Below are 18,936 nucleotides of genomic sequence, written 5' to 3'. Positions count from 1 at the left end.
ACAGCAGGGGCCAAATGGAATAGGGTGAGAGTTTAGAAAATGTGAGTTTTCTTACACTTTTTAAACTCAGCCAATGTAATAGAGTCCAAAAACAAAGCAAAAGAGCAAACTTATATGTTTTTCAGACTCAAAAAACTGTCATGATTTAAAATCTCATCGAGATTTTTTCCCATTTTGAAGATAAAACTCGAACAATGTGAGAGTTTACTGCTAAACTTACATTTTCTTAACTCTCACCCTATTACATTTGGCCCCAGGTTTTAAATGAACTATCGGGTACGGTTGTTAATAATAATCTGGAAAAAGTATTAAATCAACCTTTGAATGGTAGGTAGACCTGCTATCACATGAGATCTGTTAGATATATCGAAAGTAAGAAATGGAATAGCAAGATGGCAAGATACTTTCCCCAATGTTTTAATAGAGATGCTATTTGGAACACTATAATACTCGTGTAAAAGTTTACAGGCCATATCATACAAAGAAATGCTTTTAAATGTGTATCACAGAGGATATATCTCTCCTCAAAGGAGATACTAGATGGGTTAGGTGGAGACAGATGAGTGCATCAAATGTAAGGGAAGAAATGCCTCTATTCTTCACTGTTTATGGGAGTGCCCCATGATAAAGAACTTCTGTGAGCAGATAAAAGATTTTCCATATACCCATTTGGTGGACTATGTCCCGATGAATGAATGGCAACACTAGGGATTCTTGTCTCTAAATTTAAATTTACCAAAGGAAGTAGGAAAATACTAACAATAGTATCAGCAGTGGCAAAAAATTTATATTATGGGTAGCAGTCGGGAAGCCGACAGACGTAATCCTGACCACTGGCTTCCCAACTGTCTAATCCCTGCAGGGGTCTAATGACAGGCGGCAAAATCCTGACACCTGTCATTAGACCTACGCCGGGAGTCTGACACCCATCGAAGGTGTTAGGTTTAGGGGCTCCTGGGGGAGACTAGGCATTAGGCACCCCCCGGGAGGTTAGGGGAAGGGGGGGTTAGACACCCCTGGGGGGAGGTTAGATTTAGTCACCCCCACTTAGGTTTAGACGGCCGGGAAGGGGGGGTTAGGTTTGGGCACTTAGAGGGGGGATTAGGGTTAGGCACTTGGGGAGGTTAGGGTCTGGCACCCCTAAGGGAGGGTTAGGCACTTGGGGGGAGGTTAGGGTTAGGCACCCCTAAGGGAGGGGTAGGGGGTAGAATAGGGTTAGTAAATACTTACCTTTGGACGATCGGGACTTTCACCCCTGCTGGGCTGCTGCTGTCGACGGTAAGTCGTACTGATTCCGTATATAACAAAGATGGATTGAATCCCAACCACCCACATTAGAATTATTCTTAAGTAAGCTATTCTTTGTATTCTGAATGGAAAGAATAGAATCTTCTTTGCAAAAATAAAAGTATGTAGAGAGGTTATTTGATACCTGGGAGGGATTTATTAATTCATTACCAAATTCCTTGAAAATTCAACTACATAATTGCTTTGGCAAATCTGAGTGGTATGAGACAAGAATCCTTTTAGGAGAACCACCCATAACTATGGAAAATGAATTAATAGACAGATGGAGTATATGAGAATAGATAGAAAGGGAGTCCTTTTCGGAAGGTAAAAGAAGGAAAAGAGAGAGGGAAAGGAATAGAATTATGCTAGAGAAGTATAGAAGGCACTAGTAGTCTTGACATTATTTGTTTTAAATAAGGGTTAAAAATGTGACATGTACATCTCTTGTTAATATGCCAACAATGTAATCCAATTCTGATGTTTCTTAAAATTGTAATGATTATGAAAAAATGTTTCTATGGAATTTAATAAAGAGAATAGATAAAAAAAACAAAAACAAATTGGGTTAAATCCAATTCAATGGAAAAGCTAATCTCTTCAGTCAGTGGGATAAAATTACTTAGAATCATGTCTGGCAGTGTTTAAACACGCTGGGCCTTGTTGGGACTCATTCGTTTTTTACGCCACAGATCACGAATGTACTAAGAATTGTGTTTGCCTGTCTATTTTAATTTGATGATAACGTTCGTGTTGTATCGTGTGTGAGTTCTTTCACATTGGCCCCATCTCAATAGACTGAGCACTGCACAGATCAGTGTGATCTATTTCTGTGCAGTGCTTCTGTGTTATAGGTTAAAAAAAAAGGGTTTAAAATGAGAAAACAAATGGAGTGGGGTCCCCACTCCAAACAAAAAAGCATAACGACTAGTTTTGCCCCCGTTTGAGGAGGCATGTCTCTCCGATAAAGCCCCTCTAACGGGAGTGAAACTAGTCAGGGGATACACGCTATTTCACAGATACTTCTTTTCGTTGATTGATTTTTATTATACATTAAGAACTTTTTCTATTAGCGCTGAGGAAAACTTTTATTTTATTTGTAGGTCTCAAATTAAAGTGATGTCACTTCTGAAAAAACACTTGTGTTTCACAGATAGTAGTAGCAATATTTAAAAAAAATAACATACAGATTGTGCGTATAACTAGGTATCGGGTTTAGGTATCTCTCCTGTTTCTGCTGCCGCCTGTGTGAGTTAGCAGTGAACAGGGAGATGATAGTGCAAGGAAAACCTGTGCCTTATATAAAGAAGGCAGTTAATGGATCTGCTTTTTGGAAGGTCTGAATGAGAGACCCTGTTGCAAGAACTCAATACACACCGGCAAACCAATTAGCTTCTAGGTAGTATTTACCAAGTACAATCTATGAAATGATAGTTAGAAGCTGATTGGTTGCTACTGATGTGAATGGCCAGATATTCTCTGTAAAGAGCTGTGGAATATGTGTGCGCTATATAAATAACTGGTAGTAAATAATAAAATAAATGAGTATCTTCTTCAGTTCTTTTGTAGGTAACCAATCTCTTCTTTTGTTTAACCTATAGGTTTTTAAATTGCAATATAAATGGACGTTATCGTTACCCTCCTGTCCCCGACAGAGGGAAACCCCCTTGAAACACATTGTCTATTTGTATTTATTTATTACCAGTTATTTATATAGCGCACACATATTCCGCAGTGCTTTACAGAGAAGATGTGGCCACTCACATCAGTCCCTGCCCCAGTACAGCTTACAATCTATATTCCCTAACACATGCTCACACACATACACACTAGGGTTCACTTTTGTTGGGAATTAATTAACCTATCTTTATATTTTTGGATTGTGGGAGGAAACCGGAGTACCCAGAAGAAACCCACGCAAGCACAGGGAGAATATATATTAGGGCCGTAGTGGGAATCGAACCCATGACCTCAGTGCTGTGGGGGTCTGTGCTGCCCATCTTACGTTTGTATTTTATGTAATAGTCAACTTCATTCTATCATTTGTCAGCAAAGTGACTTATCCTTTGCAATTTATTACTGCTGTGGGCAGAAATGTAATAACTCCCAATGTTGCCATTATGTTTGTGCATGAAATACTGAACCGTTTTCAGCCATAGCGCTGCCCAGTGTTGCTCTTGTGTTGCTCCTGTACATCAAACACTTTCCTGCAGTAAATTGTTGACACAGAAGTCTATTAAGATAAGCTGTCTTCAGAACCTATCCATTAGAAGTTGTAAACTTAATGCTTTATCTGCTTGCATAAAGGTACCTTCTGGACTTTTCATCCCAAGTATGGCTGTAGGTGCCATAATGGGAAGACTCATGGGAGTGACCATGGAACAACTGGCATTTAACCACCACAACTGGCCCATCTTCAAAGGGTGGTGTAGTCAGGGGGCCGACTGCATTACTCCTGGTCTTTATGCTATGGTAGGAGCAGCTGCTTGCCTAGGTAAGTGTTGCACCTAACTTGTAATGTAAATAGGCTTTAGTAGTTGGGTTTTAGTAGATGTTGACTATTGTATGTATTGTATTGTATGTTATATACAGTTGTAGCACTCATCATATTGTATTGCAATTTTTGACAAATCTTTTTATGTGATCTGCAATGTATAAATTCTCCATGTACAATGTTAAGTTCATTGAACCATTAAGTTTTGTTTGCAATATCGAAGGTAACTGCATAATTTGCAGTTATTTATAAATATATAAACAGACAGATAATTATGAAACGCTAAGTTCTTATTCAGCCCAAACTGTGCCACTAGTGTGGGCCCCCCCTGCTGCCTCAAATGTGGTGGGGTTGCAAAAAAAAACCCAGTGTACACTGCATACATCTTATTCATTTAGTATGTGTAGTACAACTCTCACACTGCATGCACGTTATGTCTTCTTGATGACAGAAAACTGTGGGCCTGATTCAGCAAGGAATGCAGTTGCTAATACGCACATAATCGGCCAATTGTTGCGCGTGCATGAACTAGCCATTGCAATCGGGACTGCGATCACAGCGGCTACACAAACCCATCGCAGAGTGATTGACAGGAAGTGGCGTTTGTGGGTGGTAACGGAGGGGTGCTCGGCCGATTACAGGCATGCCAGTGCGCTTGAACGCCGTTGCAGGAGCATGCATAAATTATACACTGCGATGACCTACGCAGCATGAGACCTGGTAGCGTGCGCTGAAGTTAGCAATTTCTAAGTAAGGTCAGGGCTTGTGCAAGTGTACGTGAGACTACGATGGTACTCGATTGTACCAATGTTTTCTTGTTTTGGGTCCATAGGGCTCCACAGGGAGACATTGAGGTGTAGGTGGGACCTGGAGCACCAGACACCAACAGCAAAGCTTTTCAATCCCAGGATGCCCCGGGACTTCCTCCTATACCTCGCCCACAGCCTGAGGGCAACTTCGTTTCGTTGGTGTTAGGCAGGAGCTGGATCACCATTGTTAACAGTGGGGCTGCTTCAAGCAGCCCAAGCTTATTTTTATGATTTATTATTTCTAATTAAATATAGAAATTAACCGCTCTGCGGCGCCGTGACACCAAGCCCGGTTAGGTACTTCCAGCGGGGTTCTGAGGGGGGACTAGCTAGCAGGCTCCCCTGACTGCAGCCCAGAATCCAGGGGACAGGAGACGGACCGGAGGCACTGATGTGGACACTGGCGCGCCCATGACTCAACTAGACCACCGGGGTGTTAATATACTGGCGCAGGGCATTTTTAGAGGCATGGGGACCCGGTGGTTAACGTCAGCACAGGGAGAAGGTGCTCTCCCTGCAGCTCCTCCCCCAGCTCAGGGTGCCATTCCACTGCGGTCTAGCCATTCGTTTAGTTGCTCCTCCCTCACCTCCGCCTCCTCAGAGACGCGCGGCAACCATTTTCTGCTTCACAGGTCTCCAGTATAGCTCTCCCACAGGCCAGGTTATACAGCGCTAAATCATACCATCTGCTGCGGTCTGTGTAATCGATTTGTAGTGCCAAATGCAGATATACAGGGGTATTCAATATGGGTGCGATAACATAGTTTTTGCGTTAATATCGCAATTATGACGTCATTATCACAGGTTTTACTTTTACACCCTATTCAATTTCAAAGACTTATCGCAGTTTTGACAAGTCTTTGATAAAAAACGGTGATAACTTTTCACCATTGAATAGGTGTCGAAAAAAAGTGTAGAATTGGGGTTTAGGGGTGCAGGCTTAAAAAAAATTGCCTGCACCCCTGAGAATGACATTTAAAAAAGAACTGTGTCAAAAAAAGTTTAAAAAAAAAAAAATAGGGACACCCCAAAAAATTAATTTAAAAATTGGGGTGCAAAAAAAAAATGGGAAAAATTTGTTAAACAATAGGGAAATAGGTTCAGGGCTATTCTGCAAGTATGCGACAGGTGTTTTCTAGAATAGAATTATAGCGGCAGGTGCACAAATGCAGAATTTTAAAAAAATTACTTTAGGGACACTAAAATATGCTAGTACCCATTTTCATGTACCCCAAATTTGATGGGACCACTTAAAAAAAACGAAAAAAAATAAACTAAGTGCTCTTCTGCATCACTTCTTCAATGTCGGGAAAAAAACACCTGCTGCGGCTATTTAAATCCCCGACTTTCAATTAAAGCCTAAAACGAGGGTACCCATAGTGTTCCCCCCCATGTTTTTACAACTTTAGGGGGGTCTTACAATTATTTTAAGGAAAAATTCGTAACTTTACGCAAATCCAACTTCGGAGTTTCCCGTTTTCGTTAATTTTATATTGAATACGGGGATAAGCGGGAGCGCGCACCAGACTTTAACGCAGGAAAAAACTCCGCTATGAAACGTTAACTTCGACAGTGAAGTTAACGTTTCATATGTGTTTGTATTTGACTTGTGCTAGCGCTGATCTCTAATTTCTATACTGTCCAGCTATACCTTTCCCTTTATTCTACTATACCCTGACATACTAAGGTATAAGGGGGTTAATTGTACCTCACATCTATATAATTGTGAGGGCTATCACATACTATATAGTACAGTTTCACACTACACTGTGCCATATTACACATACTGCAGGGTGCGCACTGCACTGTATCATACTGTGTTTTTTTTTTTTATTATTATTATTATTTTTGTGGCTATGTCAAGGAAAGAATAACAAGCAGGCTGATGCTACTGCATCTTGTAAGTCCTGCTGAGCGGGCTTAGCCCCAGAGGACCTCATTCAGGATGGTCTGGACTAATTGTTACACAACCCCAGGCCCCTCAACGCCGGTATCACCCCCCTCAGGAACCACCCTGGGCTGCCTTTTCTCAGGTGCTGGCAAAGATTGCAGACCACTTAGCAGTTCCCGTGGTAGCTCCCCCTGTGGGTTTACCACAGCAAGTACTCCCTGTAAATCCTTTGCCTCCCCCATGGGTAGATGTACTGTCTACTTCAGTACAGAGTTTGGCTAATACCTCTACAGTTTTTCAGCAAATGCTGCAAAAGGAAAAACCTATTAAACATGCTGTGTTATCTTCCCAGTCCACCCAGTTATCTGATTCTGATATATCATCTTGGGAGACAGAAGATGCAGACCTCTCTCATTCTGACTCCGTATCAGGAGACGAGGAGCCACCCTCTAAATTTAAATATTCCTGCTCTTGTGAGAACTGTAAAATCTATTTTACAAACAGGAGGAAGAACCCGCTCCTAAGAAAAAACAACCACTTTTTGAACGACAAAAGTTATGGTGCATACACACGGTCAGATTTTTCCCTCAGATCTGAACGATAACGATTTAAAAATCGTTCATATCTGAAGGAAAATCTGACATGCCTGAACGATGAACGATACGCGTTCCCGTTTGTCAGATAACGATATCTGACATCTGATGTGTTTGCAGTCAGACTTGGACGATTCCATTCATTTTAATGCAGTCAAAAATCGTTCAAATCGTTCAAAACTTTGCTCAAATCGTTCAATCGTTCATCTGACAAATCTGACCGTGTGTATGCTCCATTAGTTTTACCAGAGTTCCCTCACTCTGACCAGCTATCTGATTACATGAGGGAAGCACGGAATATGCCCCGGTAAAATGTTTCAAATTCCAAAACGTTTAAGTTCCTTTTACCCTCTTCCGGCTACTGATTGCTCTAAATGGGAAGTTCCCCCCAGCAGTGGATTCTCATGTAACACATCTGGTTAAGAATGCCATCTTACCCATCCATACTGCAACCTGCCTGAAGGATACTACACGTAGACGTATAGAAGCTTGTCACCAATCCATATACTCTGCTTAGAGGAGCTATTACTCATCCTGCTAGAGCTTCGGCCTGGATGGCAAAAGCCATTGAGAGTTGGGCAGAGACCCTAGAAGAGACATTTCCCCCTGATGCTTCAAGGGAACAACTATCCTACATATCTCACATTAGAGATGCAGCCTCCTACTTGGGTGAAGCAGCTATGGATACGGCTTCCAGCATATCTGCCACTTCGGTAGTGGCCCGCCGTATTGTTTGGCTACGGCCCTGGAAAGCAGATTCCGCCTCAAAGGGCTCTGGAGTGTCTGCCTTATTCTGGAGATATCCTATTTGGTCCAGAATTAAATAAAATTGTGACTACTTTGGCAGCTTCCAAGATGGCGTTCCTGTCCTCTGCATATAATAAAAAGCCTTGGACATCGTCCTTTCGCCCTCAAGGAAAAGCTAAGGGTCAGTCCTTTCCAGAGCAGCAGGTATCAGCCAAGGCCTCCGAGCCTAGGGCCAAACAAGCCTGAGCTACTAGATGTCCACTTGCCAAGTCTGAGGACAAACCTTCAGCCTGACGAGGCGGGCCTATCTCTGGTGGCTCCCAGGATGGGAGGCCGACTTCTTTCCCCCTGATGCTTCAAGGGAACAACTATCCTACATATCTCACATTAGAGATGCAGCCTCCTACTTGGGTGAAGCAGCTATGGATACGGCTTCCAGCATATCTGCCACTTCGGTAGTGGCCTGCCGTATTGTTTGGCTACGGCCCTGGAAAGCAGATTCTGCCTCAAAGGGCTCTGGAGTGTCTGCCTTATTCTGGAGATATCCTATTTGGTCCAGAATTAAATAAAATTGTGACTACTTTGGCAGCTTCCAAGATGGCGTTCCTGTCCTCTGCATATAATAAAAAGCCTTGGACATCGTCCTTTCGCCCTCAAGGAAAAGCTAAGGGTCAGTCCTTTCCACAGCAGCAGGTATCAGCCAAGGCCTCCGAGCCTAGGGCCAAACAAGCCTGAGCTACTAGATGTCCACTTGCCAAGTCTGAGGACAAACCATCAGCCTGACGAGGCGGGCCTATCTCTGGTGGCTCCCAGGGTGGGAGGCCGACTTCAATTTGCCCAGGGGTGGCATTAAGCCACGTCCGATGCCTGGGTAAGTGAACTGGTCTCCCACGGATGTACCCTCTCAATCCTGAGGCAACCCCCAAGCAGATCTTTTGCACAGGACCGCCATCGGACCCAACCAAGGCCCTGCTGCTCCAAAAAGCCATTCAGTCCTTACTGAATTCAGGAGTAATAATTTGGGTCCCCTCCTCACAACGGGGCAAGGGCTATTCTACCCTTTTCTTAGTTCAGAAGCCCAATGGGTCTCATCGGCCTATCCTCAACCTCAAATCTTTGAACAAGTTTATCAGGGTGCCCAGGTTTCGTATGGAAACCCTCCGCTCTATTATCCTAGCTATGGAGCCTGGGGATTTTATGGTATCTCTAGACATTCAGGACGCTTACCTACATGTACCTACAGCGCTTTCTCATCAGTAATATCTCCGGTTTGCTTAACTACAGCAACATTACCAGTTTCAGGCTCTGCTGTTCGGCCTTTCAATGACCCCTCGGGTCTTTACCATGATCATGGCAGTTATGGCGGCCTCTCTTCGTCATCAAGGGATCAGACTGCTCCCATACTTGGACAATCTATTGCTGTTGGCCAGCTCCCCAGAGATTCTTCACCGCCATCTGCAGGTAACCATTGCCTGTCTACAAATGCACGGTTGGCTGATCAACTGGAAAAAGTCTTCCCTGACACCCTCTCAAAGGATGGTGCATTTGGGAGCCCTCCTGTACTCTCAGGTTCAGAGAATCTTCCTAACAGCAGACAAGATTTAAGCAATACAGCACAGACTATGCAGACTGCTCTACAATCGCCGAGTATCAATTCACTCTGCACTTGGGATTAATGGTGTCCACCTTCTACATGGTGGAGTTTGCCCAGAGTCACTCCAGGCCCCTACAATATCTGATCCTCTCCAGGTGGAATGGGCTACCCCATTTGCTCCGATCCCAGACGATGAGCCTCCCCCCAAAGGTTCACCTCTCCCTTGCCTGGTGGCTACAGACATACCATTTGAACAAGGGTCATCTGTTTTGGATCCTGGACTGGGCTCTCCTCACCACGGACGCAAGCCTCCAAGGGTGGGATGCAGTAACCGGCCAGCACTCCTTCCAGGGCTGATGGTCCCCAGTCAAGGCAGTGTTGCCAATCAACATCTTGGAACTTCGAGCCATCTACAGAGCTCTCACTCTTGCTCAGAACATTCTGAAAAGCAGACCAGAACAAGTACAGTCCGACAACGCCATGGCTGTGGCCTACCTTGGTCACCATGGGGGCACTCGAAGTCAGTCAACAATGACAGAAGTGTCTTGCATTCTCACATGGGCCGAACGCAATTTCCCAGCCATCTCCACAGTGTTCATCCTGGGGATTTTCAACTGGGAAGTGGACTTCCTCAGCCGTCACGACGTGCATGCAGGAGAATGGTCTCTACATCCAGAAGTCTTTAAGATTCTGGTGGATAAATGGGGTCTTTCAGAAGTGGATCTCATGGCCTCAAGACACAACAACAAACTTCCAGTTTCTGGAGCCAGGACAAGGGACCCCGATGCAGCCTTCGTAGATGCATTGTCGGTGAAATGGAACTTCCATTTGGCATATCTCTTCCCTCCAATATCCCTGCTTCCTCGAGTACTTTAAAAGTTCGGACAAGAGGGGGGCACAGTCCTGTTAATAGCTTCCGTTTGGCCCAGACGCCATTGGTACTCCGATGTTCACAGTCTCTCCATAGACATTTCTCTTCAACTTCTTCTATGAGTAGACCTGTTGTCTCAGGGTCCATGTCTACATCTGGACCTAGCCCGTCTGTCTTTAACGGGTTGGCTCTTGAAACATCCCTCCTAACGGCTAAGGGATTTTCCTGCTCTGTGGTCCAGACCATGCTCAGAGCACGTAAACCAGCCTCAGCCAAAATTTATGACAGAATATGGCATTCATATTTCCAATGATGTGCTCCAAGAAACTATGGCCCTCATTCAGAGCCGCACGTTACCAACAGTACGCTCGTTGCGTTCCGATGTTGACTAACCGCGCATGCGTCGGTGTTACACTGCGCATGTGCGTACGGCAGATTGCGAGCTTTTTTTCTCTCGTTCCTAAAATAGCGTACAGGAAGTGACATGTCAAATGTGATTGACAGAACAGGGCGTTTTTGGGTGTTGACGGGGGTGGAGATGGAAAAACGCAGGCGTGGCGAGGCGTTTTTGGGGCGTACATACATTAGCAGATGCAAACGTCAAATGTGTTCGGACCGTCACATACGTCACTGGAACATCCTCTTTCCCTTCAAAATGCTCGCACAGTTTAGGATCTGGATTACTCGACCACATTGGCGATGGCCTTCTCCTCCGTCCCGGGACTCCATGATGTTGCAGCGATTAATCGCGGGTGGTCACAAAAGCAATTAGTGTTGTATTGAAAACCGGCTTGGTATGTGTTTGGAAAGCAGTTTATTGGGATAGCACAAAACCGTACGCAGGTGGAAATCATACCTGCTAATGTCAGGATTACACAATCAATTGGCGTACATTTTTTGGGGGGTTTTTTTGGCCTCAATTTGTTGTTTATGGCCTATTGTGACAATAATGTCATCATGTTTTAATTAGCTCCCCTTTTTTTTATTAATGTGGAATTTGCATCGTTATGTGATTTTTTAAACGTTCCTTCAAGAGGCCTTTTTTTTTTAAAAATGAAATGGTTTTTGGTGTCCTTTTTTGCCTTTAGGGCCAGGATTAAATGTAACCCATTTGTACAATAATGTCACAATACAATGTCAGATTTTTAACATAAATGTATTGTTTAAACACAAACCAATTGGCATAATATTTTGTTTTTGTTTTTTCTGGCAAAGATACTTTTTATCAAAAATAAATAATCAATAACTGCTAACATAAACGTACAAAAATAAATTAAAAACATTTCACAAGAAAGGAGAGGGAAGTTTTGACCAGAAAGGAATATGAGCCAAGCACAGAAGGAGTGTGGGAAAAGTCGCCATTGCTGTCACCGTTTTTTCGCCCGTTTGGATGGGGGAGGGTGGGCGCCAGACCGGGTCCGGGATGCCATCGGGCTGGCCTGTCCAGAGGCAGATGTTGTGGCCTCTGGACTAGGCACAGGGCTAGGCACATTTGGAGGATTGGCTGATGTTGTGCCAGAGGTGGAGGATCCTGATGTTCTGGCAGGAAGGGAGGTCTGCTCCACCATGTGCTGGCGAACGAGCTGCTCCAGGGCATCGGCGATGCGGATGTTGGCCCTGGTATTTTCCGCCAGGGCCCGACCAATGGTCACGTTGGGCGCAGCATTTTGCTCCAGGGCCTCAGCCACCCGTATCAGACTGGCGTCCATCCTCTGCAGAATCTCCGTATGGAAATCCGATTTTAAATTGAGTTCTGTGAGGAGGCCCACTGCCTGCGAGGAGGCACGCCCTGGACTGGCTTCTGCAGGGTCCTCAGCCGGATGTACTGGTTCCTCCCCTGCAGAGCCAGCAGAAATTCTGCGGCCAAGGCTTCCCTCTGGAGCAGACTCATCCGCCTGTGTCTCTGTTGGAAAAATGAGAAAAGAGTCACATTAGAATCTACATATTGGCACAATAGCATTTCAGAGTTGGTGACATCACAATACTTACCTGGGCCAACATGAGGAGCCGCAAAGTCTGGCATGTCCGTATCCATGTTGGACACGCCAAACACCTCCACAGGCTGCACACACCCCTGTGCCAGCTCTTCTAAATCCGTCAACTCCAATGACACAGGGGTGGGACCCCCACCTGTCCCCCTTGCATGCCTAGCCCTGTCCGCGAGTTTTTGCTTTAGGCGATATTTGAAGTCGCCCCATCTGTGGGGAAAAATGGAAGCCATTATCCTTTGGTTTAAAATGGGGTTTGTTTTTAGGGGGGGCAAGGGTTTACTTACCGCCGTTTGACATCCCGGGCTAGACGGACATAATCACCCACTCTATTGACAGCAACGGCTACCTCTTCCCACATTCTCCACTTCTGGCTTAGACTCATATTCCTGTCTGCCTGTGGCAGGATGTCCACACATTTCTGGATCAAAACCTCCATCTCCTTTCTTGTGAAATGTGGCTGCCTTTTTTTTTTGCCCGCTTTGGCCGGAATACTGGGCCCAGCAGCCTCTTCCATGTCATCCTCCTCACCTATTTGTGTAAATTTACAGAATTCACAAAATCACAACTTGCCTAATCTTATGTTTCAAATTAATCGTTGATAGACTTACCGCCTGACTCTTGGCCATTTTTTCCCTGGTCTGTCGCCATGTCTGAGGTCCAAACAAGAAATACACCAGAATTTGAATGTGTTTTCGTGACATATTTATACATGCGTCCTTATTTTGCGGCCGCATCATTGATTGTGCGGCCCTATGATCCCTCCTTAATTTGTGCGGGAAACTAAACACTATTTATGGCTTGGTGTGTCTCAAGTCGAGGTGGCGTTTTTGGATTGTTGGAGGTTATCTTGGCTGGAGTTTATTGATTGCGTAGAAAGGAGTTGGCGGTTGGAGATTCGTTTGTTGGTTAGATTTGCGTTTTTTTTTTCCGTTATCTTTGTTGGTTTATATTTTTGGGACCTCGTTTCTTGATTTGGTAAGTTTTGTGAAGTCTAACTTTTGTTCAGTTGTTGTTTCATTGTGTTTCGTATATTTTGTAATTTTTGGATCCCTAATTTTTTCTATTTTAGATTTTGTTTATTTTCGACCCCAAAGACCTTTTGATTTTGCATCTTAGATATTTGCTCTTGGTAAGTCCATTTTTTATCTTGTATTAGCGAACTAATTAGCGCATTTTTAGTAGTTACTCTTGTGACTTGTATTAGCGAACTAATTAGCGCATTTTTAGTAGTTACTCTTGTGACTTGTATTAGCGAACTAATTAGCGCATTTTTAGTAGTTACTCTTGTGACTTGTATTAGCGAACTAATTAGCGCATTTTAAACAGCTTAATAATCATTCTAACTTTTTGGTGGTTTATCTTTCGCTTTTTGAGCCAACATTTCGACCCGTTTTGATGTACTGTGTTAAATGTCGCTTTGCGGTTTTGCTAAATGGGTGTTTGGCATATTTTAACTTTGGTCTAGCACAAAATCTTTAAACAAAAATGCACAGAGTGAAATGTGTCAAGTAATTTTGGTGTTTATTTTCAGTTTGGACGTATCATGACAATACCCCGGCATGTAAGCAGCAATGGATGGTATCATCAAGCTAAGTTGTTTTAATATAGTTTTGGGGTGGGTCAAAAGCCTTACTTTGAAATCTTTGAATTTCAGGTTGATCTGGGGCGGATTGTTCTGGCCATGCTCCCGGAAGCCGACCAACCTCAATCTCATCCCAGGCGTAGGCATCGTAGGCATGCAAGGCCCCAGATATTTCGAACACGTGTCACCCTTTTTGGAATGCCCGATGATGAGGTTTTAAGACGCTACCGTCTACCTCCCAAAATCATCATAGACACTCTCTCATTAATAGAAAGTGATCTTGAGCGGCAAATTGACAGTCCAACAGCAATACCACCACTGACGCAATTTATGGCGGTGTTACATTTCTGTGCCTCAGGATCGTTTCAAACAACGGTGGGAATAGTGGCGGGCATCTCCCAATCCTCCTTTTCCCGGATCCTGAGGGCAGTGATGGAGGCACTTTTCAAGCACCTCCATCATTTTATTCAAATGCCTTTGGATATGGGTGCCCTTAGTGTGGCCAAGGCCAATTTTTACCAAATAGCTGGCTTCCCACACATCATAGGGGTTGTGGATGGTACTCACATACCACTTCAGCCTCCAGCTATGTGATGCCTCCCTCCAGATCCTGTCCCTGAATGCTAAATTACCAGGAAGTGCACATAACTCCTTCGTCATCTGGCAGTCAGGGATATGGCAGAAATTAACCAACCTACAAGCTGGTGATGCGTGGCTTCTGGGTAAGTGGAGACCTTTAGTACATAACAATGTTAAGCTTGATACACAGTGTTCCTGATGTTGTCTCTTATTTTTCACAGGAGACAGTGGATACCCTTGCATGTCCTGGCTGCTCACTCCTTATTTGGCTCCCACACCAGGCCCACAAAGTGAGTATAATTCCGCACTTACAGCCACCAGGCAAGTGGTGGAACGCTATATCGGCCTTTTAAAAGGCCGATTCAGATGCCTCCACCGCTCTGGTGGCGAGCTCATGTATTTGCCGGATATGGTGTCGAAAATTGTGGTCCTGTGTGGGATATTTCACAACATCGCCATAAGGAGTGGTGTCCCAATGCAGCCAGAGGATGCCTTACCTGAGGATGGCCCCCCCGAGGTTGGTCGGAGGTCAGTATGTGGGGGGGCCATACGCGATGATGTGGTGGCCAGATTTTTTAGGTAAGTTTGACCAAAACTACAGTGTTTATACCTAATGTGTTTGTGTTTGTTTGCGAACATCTAATTTATTTTTATTTTTTTCACCATCTTCTGTTTGTTCACATAATCTTTGCCACTCCAACGCTCACTACTTCCTGCTACCCTTACCAAACCTGGATCTGGTGATTTTGGGCATATATTCTGGAACCCATATCGCAACGCCATGTTTGTGGAATCATGTTGGCATGGTCCTTCGTCAACCAGTTCTTGATTGTTTTTTTTATTTAAATATTTTATTTGTATGTGTTGTATTTGAGATTATCACTGTTTTTTTTTTTTGGGAGTGACCACTTTGATTTCTCATTTATGTTGTGAATAAATGTTTGGAGAGTGAAATGGTCTTCCTTTTTTTGGACGTTAACAGCAAGTGTAACCAGGTTAACACACCTTACATTCAGTACTGACACCAGTTGATGTAAACTGAAATATGTTTTCAGGTTCCCAACCAACACCAAAAGGAAGCCTGTCCAAACCTTTGGATTTTGAAGATTGGCCTAAGCAGCTTGCACACCAACTAGGAACCTGTAAAATGTCGAAATATCTAATTGACACTACACCCAAAAAGGGAAATGACATTGTTACTGTTATGTGTTTCTTGTGGCTGTTTAACATACAAATACAAAACACAATCTAACTTTTAAAAAAGGGAAATCCTTGCAGGAACAGTCTACTTATGTCAGGGAAAACTATTTTTGTTTTGGAAAAAAAGAATGAGCCAGAACGTATATTAGAACAATAAAATTTATTTAGAAAACGAAAATAAACAAAAAAAACTACTGGCGAAGGATGCCAGACAGCCGGTCAAGGCCCACAAGAATGCCAATGACATGTTGGCGCATCTGGCCAACACATTCGTCCACCTTTTGTCGACGCCTCTGTTCCTCTGTGGGTGAGAAAAGTGTGTGGATTAATAAAACAATAGGGAATCCACATTAAAAAAACAAAAACACAACAAAATCACTCCTAAACCTAAAAAAACCAAACAAAACAAAAAGGGGGTGCTGCCAAAAATACAAGGCCTATGTACAAATTCCCACAGGTGTGATATGTGTATGTTGAAATCAGCAGGAAGAGGTAAAGGCAAACTGCTAAATCACCAAAAGTAAACCAAACAAGCACGAATAAAGGCACGACACATGATTACATACAAACAGTTTGTGGTTAAAAAAAATGTGAAAGAAAAACATACCGGGAGCCAAAACGGGAGCTCCGGAAGTCCCTCCATGTTCTTCCTCGGAGGAGCCTTCATTCCCCAAAGAACGGGGAGGGGTAATGACGGACTCCGGGGAGGGGGTAATTGGAAGAGGGGTGGGTGGAGGAGAGGGGGAAGTGGGACGGAGGGGAAGGAGGCCCGACAGTTCCGGGAGAGGGTCTTGGAAGGCTGGGGAGGAGTGGGGTATAGGGGAAATATTTGGGGTGGAGTGTTGGCTGGGGGTTGGGGATAGTGGCCGGGAACGCTGTCTGGCCGGACGGTGACGGCGTAGTCTTGGCTGTCCTCCTAAAATATGTCAAACAAATTGAGGTTAGTTTCTGGGCAAATCCGGGGCCCAAAAAAAAAAAAAAAAACCACTAACAAAAAACATGCAAATAGGAGTAGAATGAAAAAAACAGAAATAGAGGGAAAACATGCACACGCAGATATGAGGACAAATAATAAATAGGACAGACAGGAAAACATGCACACGCAGATATGAGGACAAATAATAAATAGGACAGACAGGAAAACATGCACACGCAGTTTGCCCCACAAACACAAACATGAAAACCACAATACATAACACTTACTTTCCAGGATCTGCATGCGAAAGCATGCCAGCAAGCGGGGCGTTCGCCGTTGCAGGTCTGACCACCTGCGCTCCAGCTGCCCGATGTTGCGGCGTGAACCTAAGGACCGCAGGCGGGACCGTGCCTCCGCATACGCGGAGCGCTTCTGCCGGTTGGTGATGGGTGGAGGCTGGCTGGTGATACGGCGATCCATCACCTCCGTAAGCACCAGCAGCTCGCGCCTGGTGAATGCGGAGGCTCTCATGATGGCAATGGAGTTTTTCATACAAAACATTTTTGATAAAGTGTGCAATAAATTTCTGATTGGCTAATGTATTTTGGAAATTAACAGGAGCAATTTTATTGGTTAGTGTATGAGTCATGTGTTCAACAGGGCCAGAAATCTCTGGAGAGTTATGATAGGCTTGATGCAGTGACATGCGTTTGCAAATTTAAATAAAGAAATGAACCCCGGAAAATATGCGAGGATCCACAGCAATAGAACAATTGTTTAATTGTGGTTCACATGTTTTTTGAACAATAAAAGCGAATGTTCCATCCGTACGTATTCTGCGGGTAAACACAAACACGGACAAGAGTAAAGTTTCTTGCATTGTGTTGAAAAAAAAAAACCAATTAAGCTAATTGATACATTGATTGGCATGATACGATTGAGGGAGGTAGGCAGAATAAAGGAGCAGGTAATCGACATCTGACAAGGCCACTTCCTGTTTCACTTGTGCGTGCGTTCCCTTCAAGCCATTTCGGGGATGTACGCTCGCTATTTCGCACGCTCGTTAGTTAGAGGAGGAGTCGCCTGAGTTTAGGGAGGAATTTTAGATGCGAAAGAAAATACGAGCGAGCCATTGAATTTAAATAATTTTGTACGTACGCCTAACGTACGTGCGCCCGCTTGCGAGTGGGTCTGAATGAGGGCCTATGACCCTCAGGTCTTTAAAGTTTCTAGAATTCTTGCCTTTCTTCAGGCTGGACTGGATCTAGGCCTCCGCCTAGCATCTCTGAAAGTGCAGGTTTCTGCTTTGTCTATCTGGTTTCAGCACAAAATTGCTCCTATACCGGATGTTCACACCTTCTTGCAAGGTGTTCTACATATACAACCTCCCTTTGACCCTCCTGTGGCTCCATGGGATTTGTCAGTGGTGCTACAAGCACTTCAGGAACCTCCATTCGAACCCCTGGAATCAGTGGATGTCAAATGGCTCACTGCGAAGACTGTTTTTTCTGGCTATAGCATCTGCCCGTAGGGTATCTGATTTAGGAGTGCTTTCATGTCGCTCTTCCTGTTTAATATTTCATCAGGATAGGGCTGTTCTTCTAACACGCCAAGGCTTCCTTCCCAAGGTGGTTTCTCGCTTCCACCTGAATGAGGAAATTGTGGTTCCGGCCTTTAAATCACCTCTCGGCAGGTGAGGCCTCTTTGTATGTGGTCTGTGCTCTGAAGTAACTACATGGACCGTACTACTTCCATCAGGAAATCTGACTCCCTCTTTGTCCTATATGGATTCCACAAGAAGGGATGGCCAGCTAATAAACAGACCCTGGCCAGATGGATTCACATGACTAACTCACAGGCTTTCATGCAGACTGACCTTCCTCTACCGGCTACAGTATCTGCTCATTCTACTCACTCTGTGGGTCCCTCGTGGGCAGCCCGACTTGGCACCTCAGCTGAAAAGCTATGCAAGGTGGCCACCTGGTCTGTCCACACCTTTCTTAGGTTTTATGCCTTTGATAAATTTGCCTCTCAGGATGCTTCCTTCGGGCGTAGGGTTCTCCTATCAGCTCAGGAGCGTTCCCTGCCATGAACAACTGCTTTGGGACATCCGCAATGTCTCCCTGTGGAGTCCTATGGACCCTGAAGAAGAAAAAGAGAGTTAAGGTAAAACTTACCTTTTTGTTAACGCTTTCTTCGAAGTCCATAGTTTCCACAGGGCACCCGCCCTGACACACCTGGCTTCTATGGGTTTCTTCCCTTGGTCACTTGTTTCCTTCTCTGTGTGAGAGTGTAATTCTTCAGTGTACCAGTCTTCCTTCTCTCCTCTCCTGCTCTTACCTTGGGCTTGCTAACACAACTGAGTGGCCCTCAGGCTGATGG

The 18,936-nt window shown here is 44.4% G+C and overlaps 1 protein-coding gene across 6 annotated transcripts in view; it reads left to right on the top strand.

Moving 5' to 3' along the window:
• The window catches only part of CLCN5 (Cl-/H+ antiporter 5), a 97,916-nt gene that overhangs the window by 62,086 nt on the left and 16,894 nt on the right, over window positions 1-18,936 (top strand). For all 6 annotated transcript variants that reach the window (XM_088444258.1, XM_088444259.1, XM_088444256.1 and 3 more), the window contains one exon: window positions 3,595-3,781. In XM_088444258.1, the coding sequence (XP_088300384.1) occupies window positions 3,595-3,781 (187 nt within the window). The remainder of the gene's footprint in view (window positions 1-3,594; window positions 3,782-18,936) is intronic.

The sequence above is a fragment of the Taudactylus pleione genome, unplaced genomic scaffold, assembly GCF_031769625.1.
Source record: "Taudactylus pleione unplaced genomic scaffold, aTauple2 ptg000352l, whole genome shotgun sequence".
Lineage (NCBI taxonomy): Eukaryota > Metazoa > Chordata > Amphibia > Anura > Myobatrachidae > Taudactylus > Taudactylus pleione.
The sequence above is the reverse complement of the archived record's forward strand: the minus strand, read 5'-3'. Positions and strand labels throughout refer to the sequence as shown.